Source organism: Trichechus manatus, unplaced genomic scaffold (assembly GCF_000243295.1).
Source record: "Trichechus manatus latirostris isolate Lorelei unplaced genomic scaffold, TriManLat1.0 scaffold00190, whole genome shotgun sequence".
Classification (NCBI taxonomy): Eukaryota; Metazoa; Chordata; class Mammalia; order Sirenia; family Trichechidae; genus Trichechus; species Trichechus manatus.
In genome coordinates, this window is record NW_004444126.1 from 4,654,733 (window position 1) to 4,672,455 (window position 17,723).

A 17,723-nucleotide genomic window follows, 5' to 3' on the forward strand; every position below is an offset into this window, starting at 1 on the left:
CTTGTTGAAGATCAGGTGACCGTAGGTGGATGGATTTACATCTGGGTTCTCAATTCTGTTCCATTGGTCAATGTATCTGTCGTTGTACCAGTACTGACTGATTTTTGAATGTTAAACCAATCTTACATTCTTGGGATTAATACTTTTGTATGTTGTTATATATATGGTCATGCTGTAGAATCCTTTTTTATGTTGTTGGACTCAATTTTCCAGTGTTTTGTTGAGGATTTTTGCATCTATATTCATAAAGGAAATTGGTCTGTAGCTTTTTTTCTTTTGATGTCTGTGTCTAATTTTGGTGTCAGGGCAATACTGGCCTCATAGAATGGGTTGGGAAGTTTTCCCTCCTCTTCTATTTTTTGAAAGAGTTTGTAAAGAATTGGTGTTAAGTCTTTAAACATTTGGTAGAATTAACCAGTGAAGCCATCTGGGCCTAGGATTTTCTTTCTTCTCATTTATCTTTATACTCTCTGTGGCTGGCAAAGGCCTGGCTAAGTGCTGGGCACTTGGAAACATGTGTTGGGAAAAATGGAATAAGAAGGCTTTTTATTTCACCAGAATCTTGATGTGCTCACCATACAGGTCTTCTGAGCTCCAGTCCTGACCCATTCCATGAGTCACAAAGTGACACACCTGCAGTTGGAAGGAAACTGTCCTCCCAAGCCTGGGACAGTGAGGACACACTTACCATCATCCAGGATGACCAGGAGTGGGGCCAGGAGGTCACACATGCCCTGGACATAGCCGATCTCAATGTGCTGCCAGATGTAGCTACAAGAGAGACACAAGGGGCCCAGTGATGCCACCCACATCTTTCCCATCCAGCCCAATCCTCTTTCCCCTCTGCCCTGGTTTGGGTCCCTCATCGCTCAGGTGGACCACTCCCTCAGCCTCCTGCCTGCATCCCCATCACCAATCTCACTCTCATCAAACATTCTATATGTAGTCACGAGGAGGACCTTCCTAAAGTCCCGCTTGAGGAGGCCACCTACATGCTCTAAAACCTTCACTGGCTCCCTGCTGTCTGGCAGGATGATGTCCAAACTCATTTATTGGGGGTACAAGGCCATTCACAGTCTCCTCCAAATTTGTCTTGACTGCCTCACCCATCATTTCCCAGCACCTCTCCATCTCCAGGCACATTGAGATATTTACCTCTGCACAAATAAATCACACATTTGTGCCTCTGAGCCTTTGTCTTAGCCATTCCCTTTCTGGAATTCCCAGTTGCCCCTGAGTAATAACAGCTAATATTTACTGAGCATTTACTGTATACTTGGCCCACCCTGATGGCAAGAGTTAAGAGCTTGGCTGCTAATCAAAAGGTCATCAGAACGGAACCCTGTCATAAGTCAGGGACTACCTGTACATCATATTATGTGATATATATTATATAATGTACACTATATTAGATATTATATTATATACCATATATATACCACGTCATATATACGACTTTGGAGGATACAGACTAAATTGCTAGTTACTTCTTCTGGGTGAGTCTCATTGATGGGTAGAGATAGAAGGAGAAATTTCTCTTTCATACCCTATGGACTTCTGAGTTCCTTGATTGATTTAGGTTTTCAAACAAGTATAGGTTAGTTTCATATATTACAAAATGCCAATGATAATTTTTAAATGAAAAGTAATAAGTAGCCCCAGATCTTGGCTTAAAGAAAAGAAAAAAAAAAAAGAAAGGACACAGATTCTGGAGCTAGAGAGACATGAGTTCAAATCCCTGCTCAGCCATTGCCCAGAAGAGAGACTCTGAGCAATACGCTACTTCTCTGAGCCTCCATTTCCTCACCTATAAAAAACAAACCAGTTGTTAAATGGATTCTGACTCATGGCGAGCCCATGTGTGTCAGAGTAGAACTGTACTCCATAGGGTTTTCAATGGCTGATTTTTCAGAAGTAGATCACCAGGACTTTCTTCTGAGGCAGCTGTGGGTAGATTTGAACTGCCAACCTGTTAGTAGCTGAGAGCTTAACCATTTGCACCACCCAGGAACTCCTGACTGTAAAAGAGGATGATACTTACCTCACAGGGTTGTTGGAGGACTCAATAAGATAATGACAGTAAAGAGCTCAGGACAGTGCCTGGTATACAGTAAGTGCTTAATAAATGCTATTACTATCATTAACTACTATTGTTATTTTATTATCAGTGTGGACTGAGATGAGATGCCAGGTGGGTATGGTGCCAGCTGCAGAGGCTGCAGTTCCAGTGGGTTGCCTGTAGCCACCCCGCCCCCGCCACCTCCACTCTTCCCCCAACAACCCCTCCGGGCACCTGCACATGATGTTGCGCAGCTTCTCCAGGTTGGCAGGCGTGAAGTACCAGTAGTTGCGGTCGCATCTCTGCACATCCTTCTCGATGCGGTGCAGGTTCACCGTGTACAGGTCCAGCAGCTCCGGCTGCAGGTCCCCAGGAGGGGAAGAAAAGAACAACGATACCCTGACTCTCATAAAGGCTGCCCCCTAGAGATCCTCTCACCTCCTCCTACCCCTCGTCGCTTGAAAGAACATCCTCCACCTGGACCAGACGAGTGTTTGGATTTTTTTTTTCCTTCTAGGAAAGCCTTGTTTACTTTGTATGATGAACATTCTTTTTATTTATTTCCTTTATAAAATAAAATCCCAACTCATAGCAACGACAGGTGACAGAGTAGGACTGTGTTCAATAGGGTTTACAAGGCTGTGACCTTTTCGAAGCAGATCACCAGGCCTGTCTTCTTAGATCCTTTGGGTGGGTTCAAACTGCCAACCTACTGGCTAATAGTTGAGTGCTTAACTGTTTGCATCACCTAGGGACTCTGTATAACTGAGTTTTGTGGTACTTCCCCACCCTTCCAAGGCTGCTGGTAAGAAAACTGAGTGGAGGAGACCCCTGGCGACTTACGGAGTAGGTGACACCGCTGGAAGACACTGGGGACGCCTCGTTGTTGGCAGAAGTGGTCACAGCCAGAGAAGCCAGAGCGGGGAAGAGACTTTCCATCTCGGGCTCCTCTGAGAGGTTGTCCTCACTGTCTGCCTGGCTGCGCTTCTCGGCCTCGCTGCCCCCCCAGCCCTCCATCCCCATGCCCTCCTTGTCGGGCAGGGCCACGTCCATGCTGCCGGTGATGGACATGAACTCGTCCATGCTTTCATTGGCAAGGAAGTCGCTCTCCAGGCTGTCCTGCACAGCCAACTCCTCCCGGGGGGCCTCATCCCGGGAAGTGGTGGCCTCGCTGCTCTGTCCATCGTCCACGCTGCTGTCTCTGGCCTGCAGCACTGGGGGCACGTTCCGCTGGGCATCCATGACACTGTCTTCTGTGCTCAGGCTGGGCTCTGAGTGCTCTGAGAGGCCTGAAGAGAAGTTGTGGGAGGAAGGGTGGCCGGAGTCTGGGGAGCACGTGCCATTGACCAGGTTCCCATTGGGGATCTTGGGATGCTTCTCCTCCAACCTGCCTTCTGCCTCCACCTGCTCCACCTCATCCACGGACTCAAACACCTGAGGACAAGGTGCACAGAGAGAAATGAACTAGGATGTCCTAAATATCCATCAAAAAAAAACACAAGTTGCCACCAAGTTGATTCTGACGCATGGCGACCCCATGTGTGTCAGTGTAGAACTGTGCTCCATAGGGTTTTCAGTGGCTGATTTTTCAGAAGTAGATCACCAGGACTTTCTTCTGAGGTGCCTCTGGGTGGACGCGAACTTCCAACCTTTTGGTTAGCAGCTGAGCACGCTAGCCATTTGCACTACCCAGGGAGACCTATCCATCAGTAGGGATTGGTTTAAATAGGGAACATGCAAGCAGTGGAATACTATATAGTTAGTAAAAAAGCTGAGGCACAACAAGATGTAATACATGCTCCCATTTGTGAAAAAGAAAATGTAAGTTATATGCTTGTATACACACAGAATAATCCAGAAAGAAACAAGAGAGCATGCAGCTGACTCTGTGCAGATAGTACTAGGGAATTGTAACACAAAGAGAACAACTTTTCATCATACAAGTTTTTATCATGTGCATATAATTTTTTTTCAAGTAAAAATTAGTTAACAATATAAGGTAAGCATATTATACTCATACATGTTGAATATTATGGAGCATTTTTCAAAAGTAGTTAGATATATATGAAATACTATGAAAAAATCTCCAAGATACATTTTTAAGATCTATTTGTGGGTCTTTTTGTCCTCAGGCCATATCCTACCAAGGATACATAGTAAAAGACCATATTTCAAAGTCATCTGAAATATTTTTCTCAGTGTGGTTGCTACCAATTTGATTTACTGTTAATTTCATGTGTTTCTGTTTTTTTTAAATTTCTTTTTAATGGCTTTAAATTATGGAAGAAATGTACCTAAAGCCAAAGTCAAAACCAGAAAACAAAGGAATATTCTGGAAACTGTAGTTTATACCCTGCCGCTTCTTCCATAGGGAACCATTTTGATTAGTTTCTGGTTTATCCTTCCTTTTTTTTGAAAATAGACACAAATATATACATATATTCATATTTTTGCTTTTTGCATAAAAGGTGACATGCATACGCAAAGGGCTACAAGACTGGTATGGAAGGATACACAGCAAACTGAGGATAGGTATTGTTTCTAAGGAAGGCGTTTGGGGATTAAACCAGTGGCCACTGAGCAGATTCCAACTCATGGCGACCCCATGTGTGCCAGAGTAGAACTGTGTTCCATAGGGGTTTCAATGACTGATTTTTCAGAAGTAAATCACCAGGTCTTCTGTCTGAAGGTGACTCTGGGTGGGTCTGAACCACCAACCTTTGGCCAACAGTCTAACGCTTAATCATTTGTGCCACCCAGGGACTCCTAGTTGGAGATTGTTGTTGCCCTCGAGTCAATTCTGACTCATAGCAACACTATATGACAGAGCAGAACTGCCCCATAGGGTTTCCGAGGCTGTAATCTTTACGGGAGCAGATCGCCAGTTCTTTTCTCCCGAGAAACCACTGGTGGGTTGGAACCGCCAACCTTTTGGTTAGCAGCTGAGCGCTTAACCATTGCACCACTGGGGCTCCTAAGTTGGGGATTGTTGTTGGATGGTCAAACACGACTTTAGCTTTCTCTGCAATGCCTTATTTTTTTACAGGGATAACAGACTCACAATTACTTGTGTAACTAAAAACTCCATTTGTAAAGGCTAGGAGAAAAAGTTAAAGGCAAATAAACCAAAACTCCACGCGTAGATGATGGACATGCAGTCCCATGACCCCAGGCTGAAGGGACGGGCGGGGGCTCACCTGTGTGCTGCTGCTGGAGTCACTCTGCAGGCGGATGTTCTGGCGTCCGGAACTGCAGCTCTGTGAGGACTGAGAGAAAAGCGAGCAGGGAGTGAGCGGTGCAGCCATATCCTGGCTCAGGGTGTGGCTCTTAGCCTAGGAGGCAGGGGCGGATTATCCAATAGGCCAGGTGCTTACCTTGCTTACCAGATCATCTGTAGTGAACCATTCCACATTTTCTCACCACATCAAAGATTCTGCTTCTAGGTATGGCTGTCATCTGTCTGTCTCCCACCCCACAGCACCTTCCTACAGAATCAAAGCCTCTTTTCACATTTACAATTGCTGACAGGGACGGATGACTCAGTAACCAAGGTAAGCACGTGAAACCCACGTGAAACTGTGCACTACAGATTAGTAAGGAAGCACAAGTAAGCCTGTGCTTACCTTGCTTACTGGGTAATCCACCTTTGCCAGGAAAGACGACTAGGCTGCAAGTCAGGAAGTCTGGTTGTATCTGTATCCCCTACCTTGGGCAAGTCCCCTCTCTGAGCCTCAGCTTCCTATCTGTCAAATGAAAGGGTAGGATTCACTCCCTGCTCCCTGGAGCCCCCATGGAGGCCAGGTTGGCCACTGGGCCCCTACCTGCCACCCCTGTACCTAAAGCACCCCACCTTTAACTGCTCTGTATTTGACTCTTGCGGCTAATATTTCAGTTCAACTAAGAGTAACTGGCTGCATTAATAGCCCAATTCTTTACCCTCCCCTATCCCATACATTCCTTTTGCCCTATAACTTTTTTTTAAATAATTTTATTTTTGTTGTTGTATTCAACAATGTCTACATGTACAATTCACTGATACTGACTACATTCAAGTTGTGCGACCATTCTTCATCCTCCTTTTCTGAATTTTTCCTCCCCTATTAACCTAAACGCACTGCCCCCGAAGCTTCCTATCTAACCTCTTGAGTTGCTGTTGTCAATTTGATCCTATATAGTTATATCTTAAAAGAACACAATGTTCAAGGCAGACATTCTTTACTAGTTAAACTAAACTATTATTTGGTTTAAAGAAGATTTCAGGGGATATTTTTGGTTTAAGGTTTAAAGATTCTCTCAGGGCAATAGTTTCAGGGGTTTATTCAGCCACAATAGTTCCATAGCCCTATAACTTTATAGTCCCTGTCCTTGTGTTGCTGGGCTTGACAATGGGAGTTGCTTCGGCCAAAGGGATGTTAACAAACCTGATGCAAGCAGTGGCTTGAAAAATGCTTGTGCGTTTCTGTTTTCTCTCTTTATCACCTGCTTTCACCATGAAAACATGTCCAGGTTAACCCACTGGAGGTTGAGACACGCGGAGCAGATCCAAGTCATCCAGCCCCCTGAGACAGCCCAACCAAGATCAACAAGCCATTTAGTTGATCTGCTGACAGCAGGGGAGGTGCAAGAGTGAGCCCCACCTAGCCCACCTCAGGGCAGAACTGCCCAGCTGACCCGCAGACTCATGAGCAAAATCAAATGTTTATTGTTGCAAGTCACTGAATTTCGGTGGTTGTTTGTTATGCAGTATGACTGCGGCAACTGATGACTGACACGTCACTAGTGAAGAGAACTGACTTTTTTCCTGAACTTCTCCTTGGGAAAACTGGAGGCTCTCTGAGGACAGGCATGTCTGCTTTGGTCCCTGGAGCATCCCTGACACCAAGCACAGTACCTGGCACATAATAGGTACTCAGAGCATTTGCTGAATAAATGGAAGCCAGGCACTGTGCTAGGTGCTTTATACACACTATTTCATTTGATCTGCATACGAACCTCCCCTAGATAGATGATTATTCCCATTTTGTAGATAAAGAAACTGAGGCCTCAAAGTAATGGTGCTTGACTGAGGATCCAGAGCTAGGAAATGGCAGAGCTGGAGTTTAAACCTAGGTCTGTGTGACTCCAAAGTCATTCCCCTTCCCAAAAACAGCTAGCAGTAAGACTGTCCCAATGCCCCAGCCACCCACCTCTCACCACCCCTACACTGGCCCGATGAAGCAGATTCTGGCCTTCACCGCCCTCCTTGCTCTTCAAGAGAGAGCCCATCACCTCGTTGCTAATGGTGGAATCCCGGTGCATCATCCGGTGCAGGTGGCTGTCCAGGCTGGCCCCCGACGAGCATTTGGCCAGGGCAGCCGCGTGGGACTCGCGCTCTCTCTGCCGCACGATGGCCTCGCAGCCCAGCCACTCAGCCATGGTCTGTGTGTAGCAGGCATGGACCTGCTCATCCACCTGCAGGGCAGATGCAAGGTTTCCGGGGGTTGGGGGTCCCTAGGGAGAACCAGCCCTACTAGGAAAAGGGGGTTACCCAAGCCCTGGCAACGCCCATCGAATATTCACGCAGTTAACGTCCAATAGGCATTAACTGAGCATCTCCTGTGTGCTGGCACGGGCTAGGGCCTGGGGATACTCCAAAGGGGGCAAGGATGCTTCTTTCTTTGCTTTTTTTCAAAATAAAGTTTAATTAAAAAAAATCACAGATGTAGCTTGGGTTATATTTCCAGTGGACAATCCTGTCCTCAAGTTTCCGGCCTCCCACATCTCCTTGCCCCACTTTTGTCCAACAGGGGCCCAGGCTTCTCCAGCCCCACAGTGCCCAGCTCTGCTTATTGCCAAGGACCCCACTGCCCATTAGGGCCAACCAACCTCCTTCCTCTCCGCCGCCGACATCCCAAACTGGTAGTGACCCAGAAGGAAGGGCCACACGGCCTTGCGGATCTCTGGCTGGATGCCCCCGTAGTAGATGAGGCGCAGCAGCTCCTGCTCCTCGTAGCTCTGTGGCAGGTTGGGGGAGGCAAAGGGTTTGGTCAACAGAAAATGTGGGGGGATTGCACTTCGTGACCCAGCAGTCCCACTTCTTGGACTAGCCTTTCGACGGCCTGGCGTGAATGAGCAAAGACATATGTACCTGGATACCCATCACGGCATCATGTGAAAGAGCAAACACCTGGCAACTCCCCAACTGCCCACCAGTGGGGAAATGCTGCACCTCTATATTGGAATACCACCCAGAAGTTTAAAAAAAAAAAAAAACCCACAGGAGGTATATCTATAAGAATCTACACACAAAGATGTTCAACGTGCATCGTTAAGCGAAAAAAGCAAGATGCAGAATATCTAGTATGAACCCATTTTTCTATTAAAAAAAAAAGGGCTAATACATATGAGGAGTCCTTGGATGGTGCAAATGCTTAACGAGCTCGGCTGTGAACACATAGGTTGGTGGTTCGAGTCCACCCAGAGGCCCCTCGGAAGAAAGGCTTGGTGGTCCACTTCCAAAACTCAGTCATTGAAAACCCTTCGGAGCACAGTTCTTCTCCAAAAAATGGGGGTTTCACCATGAAATGGAAACGACTAGATGGCAACGGGTGTGGTTTTTCAAAATATATAAATTAATATTTCTAATTACTTTTCAGCCAATTTTGCATATTCTACTTATTTGGCAAAATTATCCTAGAGTTACTAATGTTGACTCGGTCTAAGAAAAATTGTTCTAAGTCAAAGTGATCCAAAATGAACATTTCCAGCTGCTACTTCACACACTAATAACTTTTGTGCACACACTAGGATGACTCTTAGTGTATTGCAGAGTATATTTTGTCCGCTTTCTTCTCTTAAATTTATTTTCAGGCAAAGGCTGTGCAGTTGACAAGTGGTCACGCTGAGGGACCAGCACGTCCTCACTGTAGGTGTGTGTGGAAAGTAGGGTTCACACCTGCCGGAAGGCTACTCTGAAGGGAACTGTGGACCCGTTTCCTCTCACCTCTTTACCCCACATTCCACTATTAAAATCATATTTCAAATCTTAATGCTAGGCTTAGGTATACCCAACCACAATGGCAAAGTAGGCCATTCCTTTGTCCCTGTTGGGAATTTTGATTTGTATCATGCTGACAGCCTTGTCAAAGCTGTTTGAAAATCAGAGAGATATTTGTGGCAGAGGCCTCAAGCTCTTCATCAAAAATCCATGTTCTCTTCTCTGAGGCCACAACTAGACTCCATTTCCCAGCCCGCCTTGCAGTTTGGTATGGTCATGTGCTGGCCAATGAGGTGTGAGAGGGAGTGATGGGTGCCATTTCCAGGCCGGGGCTTTTAGGACACAGGTGTGCTCTTCCCATACTCTCTCTTTCCCCTTCTGCTGGCTGCAGGCAGACGACCATGAGGCCCTGAAGGATGGTGGTAACACAAGCAGAAGGAGCCTGGGTTCCTGAATTGCTGTAGGGAGGAGAGATGCCCACCCACAAGAAACACCCACACAAGACTTAAGTGAGTGAGAAATAAACCTTTATGGTGCCTATTGTTCTTGTTATTTGCCACTGAGTTGATTCGGACTCACAGTGACCCCATTCAACAGAGTAGAACTGCCCCATAGTGTTTTCTAGGCTGTAATTTTTATGGAACCAGATTGCCAGGTCTTTCTCCCACACAGCTGCTGGGTGGGTTCAAACCGCCAGCCTTTCGGTTAGCAACTGAGAGCTTAATCATTTGCACCACCAGGGCTCCTTTCTATGGTGCCTGTTGTTGTTGTTGGGTGCCATCAAGTCAATTCCAACTCATAGTGACCCTATATGACAGAGTAGAACTGCCCCATAGGGCTTCCAAGGCTGTAATCTTCATGGGAGCAGATCACCAGGTCTTTTCTCCCATAAAGCTGCTGATGGGTTTGAACCACTGACCTTTCAAAAATAACCCAAGGTTCTGAGAAGTCTTGCAGAATACAGAAAGCTATTTAACCCTAAGTTTCCCAAACTATTTGACCATAAACTTTTTTTCGAACAAACATTTTCCTTTGAAAATGTGGGTCAATCTACCCTAATATAAGAATGCAACCAAGAAGGGTGAAAATGTGGCCAAACAGGTTGTGAAAGGGTTGTAAAGGTACTGGATGAAAAATAATCATTTTTAACCTATTTGTTGTTTCATCCAGTTTGCCCTTAGACTACCATACCAGTTGCCGTCAAGTTGACTCCAACTCATGGCAACCGTATCTGTGTCAGAGTAGAACTGTGCTCCTCAGGGTTTTCAGTGGCTGATTTTTCGGAAACAGATCACCAGGGTTTTCTTCCCAGGTGCTTCTGGGTGGACTTGAACCTCCAACCTTTCAGTTAGCAGTCGAGTGCATTAACCATTTGCACCACACTGTTGTTAGGTGCCATCAAGCAGATTTCAACTCATACTGACCCCATGTGACAGAGAAGAACTTCCCCATAGGGGTTTCTAGGCTGTAATCTTTATGGGAGCAGATCGCCAGGTCTTTCTCCCATGGAGCTGCTGGGTAGGTTTGAACTGCCAACCTTTCAGTTACCAGCTGAACACTTAGCCATTGCTAGAGCACCTCAAATTGGGTGATCATCAGAATCACTTGGGGTACTGTAAAAAATATAGATTCTTGGGCCTGACTCCCAGAGATGCCAAATCATTAAAGCTGAAAGGCAGCCCAGAAATTCCTCAGGACATGTGCACTCTCATAGGCTGCCAGGGATTACAAATGCTCTGACCTTCTGAGAAAGTAAGCTGGCATACTGATTTAAATTTTACATGCACATAAATCAATTTTACTTCTAGGAGTCCACTCTAGAAATATTAGCACTAGTACTGCAAAGTGGATGCTCATAAAAATGTTACCTGGCGTTAACTGCTTGAAATCATAGTGAAAAAGGAAGAACCTAGATGCCCATCAACAGGGGAAGATTTGAATAAACTGTGGACCATCTATATATGAGGGTCTGAGGTTCTAACGTTCAGTACGGCACTTAGAAGCTTGAAAGAGGTCCTTGATATCTTAAGTGACAAAAGCAAGTTGGTCACTTAAAATACAGATATATTATGACCTCATTAAAAAAAAATGAACCCCTATATCCATCACCTGTCAGTTTGTCATAATGTGGTACCTTGTGTATTGCTGAGATGGTGGAAGCTATGCCACTGGTATTTCAAACACCAGTAGGGTCACCCATGGTGGACAGGTTTCAATGGAGCTTCAAGACTAAGACAGACTAGGAAGAAAGGCCTGGCAATCTACTTCTGAAAATTAGCCAATGAAAACCCTATGGATCACAACAGAATGTTGTCTGATACAATGCTGGAAGAAAAGCACCCTAGGTTGGAAGGCACTCAAAAGGCACAGTGGCTGCAAAAATGGACTCAGGCATACCAATGATTATAAAGATGGTGCAGGGCAATGTTTCGTTCTCTTGTACATGGAGTTGCCATGAGTGGGAGCCAACACAACAGCAACTAACAACAACAAACCCTATATAAATATATCTATGAATGAATAGGAACTATATGGAAGGGTTCACACAAAACTGATGCTGTTCATTAATTCAGAGGATTAGAACTAGAGAGATGATTCTTTTATTATTACTATCATCATCATTTTTATTTTATACACCTCTGCATTCTTTGAATTGTTATAACAAGGAGGCATTACTTCTGTAAATTAGAAAAATAACTTTTTGACAAAAACAAAAACAACCCTTCTGCTTGTCCAGGTTTGGGAACCAATTTATTTTTTCCCACTGAGTTCTCTGATGTCCCCAGAGTAATGCACAGAATAGCACCTTCCCACCAATACTTGGAAGCCAGCCTTGCCCAGGTGCTCACCAGCTTGGTCCTCCCCAGGGACCACGTGGAAAGGCACACAACAGACTGGGCCACTAGATCCACCCAGTGTTGAGGAAACAGGTACCTCTTCTCCAACTGCCTGCTTTTGGCAGTGGATAAACTAGTGTTTCTCAAAGCGGGTTCCACCTTCCACTAGCTGTGACAGGTACTCTTCCAACAACAGTTGCTGCTGTGGCCAAATGCATTTGAGAGAAAGTTATATACAATCTCCCATGATACCCTAATTTTTTCAGAGTGACAAGCATGTTAGCATAACCAAGGTTCTGAGAAGTCCTGCAGAATACAGAAAGCTGTTTAACCATTTAAGTTTCCCAAACTATTTGACCTTGAACCTTTTTTCAAACATAAACATTTTCATTTGAGGAATATTTGCATTCTAATAAAAAAAAAATCTTAGAAAGCATTCAAGGAATGACTATATCCACATAAAATATGCTAATGGTACAACCTCAGGTCCCTCAGACCACACAGAACCTTTCTCCCTCAGACGGGAGAAAGATTTCTGAACAGTGGTGGGGTTTTCTTAGTCCAACTGCCTCGCTCTAATTTAGCTGCTCTCATCATTCTAGGTCTTAAAAAGGATGCCACTTTGATGATTAAAGTGTACCTGAGCCAAGTCATGGTCTTTTCAATCACCTCATATGCACGGGAAGGTTGAATAATGAAAAAGGAAGACAGAAGAAAAAATGATGCATTCGAACGGTGGTGTTGGTAAGGAATACCGAATATACCATGGACTGCCAAAAGAACCAAAAATCCATCTTAGAAGAAATATAACCAGAATGTTCCTTAGAAGCAAGAATGGCGAGATGTTGATTCGCTTACTTTGGACGTGTCTTCAGGAAGGACCAATTGCTAGAAAAAGACATCGTATTTGGTAGAGAGCCAAAAAATGAGGGAAACCCTCAATGAGATGGATTGACACAATAGCCACAACAATGGAGTCAATCATACAAACGACTGTGAAGATGGTGCAGAACCGGGCAATGTTTCGTTCTTTTCTACATAAGGTCGCCATGAGTCGGAGCCAACATGACAATTAACAATAGCCTCATACCAAGTAGTTTCAGCTGGATTGTAAAATCTTTCTGGCTGAGGCCATGTCACAGTACCTCCTGCAGGTCTGAGTACACACCCAGTTCTTAATAGATGCTTACTGACTGATTCATTCTTTACCTCCTCTAGGCAAACATCTCTGTTTTCCAGCCCCTCCACTCCCACCCCAAAGGACAGAAGTGGGCTATGGGTCTTGGAACTCTCCAGAAGAGTTGGGGACCTTCAATTTGCATATGCAGATCACAAGGATGCCAACTGGAGTGCCCACAAGCAGGTGGGTCTATTCCTCAGATGACAAGATGGGCTCACCTGCAGCCCCCCTCCCCACCCAAGCAGAGTCAGGCCCCGCCGAGCCACCTTACTGTGCTATCCTGAAGGTACTGCTCCCAGATCCCTGCCGTCAGCCCATGTCCAGCATCGCAGGGCAAGTCCGGAGACACGATCCTGTGGTTGACCAGGGCTGACAGGTGGGTCCTCACAGTAGACAGGTGTCTGCAGTAAGCAAGCCCTGCCAGGGAGGGGAAAGTGTCATCCTCCACCATCTGACATCTCTCTCTTGCTCTCACAGAGTTTCCAAAGAGTTCTCTCAGTCACAATCTTATTGAATCCTCATCACCCAGCAGATTCTCATCATCCCCCTTTTCCAGACAGGAAGAGGAGGCTCAGAGGGGTGGAGTCACTTGCTGGCTTGACCGCTTCATAGCTCTATGACCCTTAGAAAGGGGACATCCCATCACCTTTCTCAGCCTTGGTGGGGGTACTGCCACCCTCCTCTGCTGGAAGCCAAAGCAGTTAATGGCCCACCAGGCTGGAGGAGGCAGAGAAGGGGCCAGGCTCACTGTACCTCAGACCACCTTCTGACCCCGAGAGAAGCCCTCATGGTGCCCCCAATCCAGAGAGAGAGAACATGAGAGGCAGACGACCCCCATTCAAGTTGTAGCTTTGAAAAAGAAGACCCCAGAAAGTCGTAACCGGGGCAGAGGCCAAGGGCACCCAGTTTGCTTTCAAAGATGGCCCTGCACCCTTAAAGGAAGGCCTGCCTACCTCCACCCTCTCCTGTTCTGGTACCTCCCCACCACCATCTCATCCCCAACTCCCAGAGAGCACCGTGGACCTTCTGGAGCCTGAAATCTTACCCCTACAAACAACAGGGAAAATAATAATAGCTAACATGTATACAGCACACACTATGTGCCAGGGTGCTGTTCTCAGAGCTCACAGAACCTAACTCACTTTATTCTCACAACTTATGAAACAAGTACTATTATTATCCCCACCTTATAGATGGGGAAACTGAGGCCTAGGTGGTTAAATCGCTTGCCCATGTCACATTGACAGGAAGTATGGAGCTGGGATTTGAACCCAGGCTGCCTGGCTCCAGAACTAAGGCTCTCCACCACCATGTGCACAGTCTTAGGGATGAACTACATCGCATGACAGCATTATTCCAGACCCATCGCAACCCCCACTACTTCCTTCACAAAGATCTTCCATTTGGATTCAATACTACTTGTCCAATACCTACTCCATGCTAGGCCCTGCATTCGGCATTGGGGGTGGGTGGAAACACAACAGGCAAAAACCTTGCCCCGGTGGAGCTCATGCTCTCTCTGCCTCTCGGGGCACTCAGGGATATGGCCTGCACTGCCATTTTGCAGGCCCATGTAGCCTGCATCAGGACTTTTCTGGAATCCCTGAAAATACACACATGCTTCGTCTTCCCCATCTAGGTATGAGGCTAGGGAAATAAAATCTGCAAGGATCAATATAGCAGACTGGAAAAAAGAGCTTTTGCAGTCAGGCAGGGCTAGGTTTGAGACTCAGCTCTGCCACTTAATTGCTGTGTGACCTTGGGTAAGTCACTTCCCTCTCTGTGCAAAGTTTCCTCATCTGTTAAGTGAGGAGAATCACAGTGTCTGTGTTATAAATTTAGTTTGTAAGTTCCTGGGAAAGGATCAGGCCACTTTACTCTTATGCTTCTGCTCACAGGAGTAGGGACTGACATTTATTGAGCACCTATGACAGGCAATGCTGGGGGCTAGGTGCTCTATCCATGCTTCTCACTCAACCCTGAAGAGAACCGTCCAAGAGAGTGCTGGGGAAGCAATGGTGATTAAACCAAACTCCCTGCCTCTGAGGAGCGCCATTGTTTGCTACCCTCTCTTGGGACTCAGGGATAAAATTTCTCCCAATCTGTAGAGAAGAAAATAGAAGTTCAGAGAGATTACTGAAACTTCACTGAGACCAGACCCCTAAGAAACAGGAGAGCAGAAGTTCAAACTCCAGAGCCAGGCCCCTTCCCCTGGAGTTACTGGCAAATAGTAGACAATAAATGCTCCCCAGGGACCCACACTGGCAAAGAAGGGCAATACGCACATCCATAGAAGGCTCGGGAAAGGATCTGGTACTTCATGTTGTCACAAAGAAGCTTCAGGGGAGCCCTGCAGGAGGAGGAATAGGGAGAAGCTTAGAACAGATGCCTACACCGCTTAGGTTTCCTGGACAGGAGCATAACTTGTTATCTCTAGAGGGTATACTAAAACCAGCCAGTCATGGAGACTGTTGTTGTTGTTAGCTGCCATTGAGTTGCGCTCTGACTCATGGTGACCCCACGCACAACAGAACATAATGCTGCCCGGTCCCGTACCATCCCTATGATCAGTCATCAGCTGTGGATCAGACTCTTGTGACCCATAGGGTTTTCACTGATTGATTTTTAGAAGCAGACCACCAGGCCTTTCTTCCTAGTCTGTCTCAATTTTCCTTTGGGGAAACATCCTTCCCGCAACTCTCTGTCCCGATGTCCCTGTGGTTTGGATTGGACAAACTACCTAGTACATGACCCAGGTTGGAACCGTGGTGATTGGGTCAGAGATGGTCATGTGACCCAACCGGGGCCAATGAGAATCATTCCTCGAACTTTTGTTGGAACTACTAAGAAACAGACTCTTTTTCTGCTTGAGTTTTTAAGCCAGCAAGACACAGGACAGTGGCTGCTAGGGAACTTCTTTGCCACTGCATGGAAAGAGCCTGCCTGAGAATGAAGCTATCACAGAGGCAAACAGAGCCAAGAACTGGAGAGACAGAGATTTTTGTTTTGAGCTTCTGGATCCAGCCATGCCTGAAGACACTATGCCTCTGGACTTCTTAGTTATGTCAACAAATTTTCTTTTCTTTTCTTTTTTTTTTTTTTAACTTAAATCAGTTTGAATTAGGTTTCTTTCGCTTGCAGAAAGAGTTCTGACTTTTAAAGTGACCCAACTGAACCAAGCTGAACCAAAGTGGGATTCGGAGTCTGCTGAGGCCAGAGAAGATGATGCCTCACAGCCTCTCCTTGCATGGGAATCTTTGGAGCATTCGTGGCTGAAAGAAGAGAAAGGAGTTAGGGACCCAGACTTTGGGGCTGGAGAAAACAGGGACTTCCGAAGGGAGTTCTGGGCATTCTTACAGAGGAAAGAATAGAGGGATATCTGCATATTTATTTCTAAGACATCCCAGGGGACACCCAGGAAACCCCAGGGCTTGGCTGAGGGCCTCCAGTTACGCACATGGAGGCATTAAAAATTAAAGTGACCTCCTTTGTGCCTTCAGGTTGGTGAGGCCCAGACTTGCTCAGGTTACAAAAGAACAGCATCACGTTGACAGCTGTCCCGCAGTGGACCAGGCTATCTGCAAGGTGGTAAGCTCCCCGTCACTACAGGTATGTAAGCAGATGCTACAAGAGCAGGTACTGAGTTAGAGCAGCATTTCTCAATGGTCCAAGAGTCACTCGGGGATTCTTCAACATATGGCTTCTTGGGCCCTGCACAGACCTACTCAGTCAAGACCTCTAAGGGGGCAGGGCCAAGGGACCACTGTGTTTTGCCATCTTCGTCAGGTGATTCTGATGCACATTAAACTTTGAGAATCTCTGGTTAGCTCAGTGCTTCCCAAACTGAAATGTGCATACGTGATCTTGTTAAATGCAGATTCTGACTCAGGAGGTCTGGGATGGGCCGAGATGATGTTGCTGATGCTGCTGGTCCACTGACCACACATTGAGGAGCCAGGGGTTAGACGACTTTAAAACTTGACGCTGGCCGCCACCCCTACCCTGATGCAGATGAAGACTGGACCATCCACTGGGAGAGAGACCCAGCAAGGAAGGAAGGAATTCACTCTCCCAGGCCAGGCAAGGCTGGGCCAGTAGGAGACAAGAGCAGACTCACAAATTGGCCGAGTAATACCTGGCCAACCAACTGGAAGAGATCCGTATTTATGCCTATTCCCAAGAAAGGTGATCCAACTGAATGCAGAAATTATTGAACAATATCATTAATATCACACGCAAGTAAAACTTCGCTGAAGATCATTCAAAAGTGGCTGCAGCAGTATAGCAACAGGGAACTGCCAGAAATTCAAGCCGGATTCAGAAGAGGACGTGGAACGAGGGATATCATTGCTGATGTTAGATAGATCCTGGCTGAAAGCAGAGAATACCAGAAAGATGTTTGCCTGTGTTTTACTGACTATGCAAGGGCATTCAACTGTGTGGATCACAACAAATTATGAATAATGTTGCAAAGAATGGGAACTCTAGAACACTTAATTGTGCTCATGAAGAACCTACACATAGATCAAGAGGCAGCTGCTTAAACAGAACAAGGGGATACTGGGTGGTTTAAAGTCAGTGAAGGTGTGCGTTAGGGTTGTATCCTTCCACCATACTCATTCAATCTGTATGCTGAACAAATAATCCGAGTAGCTGGACTACATGAAGAAG

General features: G+C 46.1%; 1 protein-coding gene across 1 annotated transcript in view; it reads right to left on the reverse strand.

The window, feature by feature from the left end:
• Positions 1-17,723, reverse strand: part of SGSM1 (small G protein signaling modulator 1) — a 94,276-nt gene that overhangs the window by 11,827 nt on the left and 64,726 nt on the right. Inside the window, exons 14-21 of the mRNA XM_004387631.1 lie at positions 15,338-15,402; positions 13,324-13,469; positions 7,925-8,053; positions 7,328-7,510; positions 5,257-5,325; positions 2,903-3,493; positions 2,294-2,418; positions 689-771 (exon numbers count right to left, since the gene is read on the reverse strand). Coding sequence (XP_004387688.1) covers positions 689-771; positions 2,294-2,418; positions 2,903-3,493; positions 5,257-5,325; positions 7,328-7,510; positions 7,925-8,053; positions 13,324-13,469; positions 15,338-15,402 — 1,391 coding nt within the window. The remainder of the gene's footprint in view (positions 1-688; positions 772-2,293; positions 2,419-2,902; positions 3,494-5,256; positions 5,326-7,327; positions 7,511-7,924; positions 8,054-13,323; positions 13,470-15,337; positions 15,403-17,723) is intronic.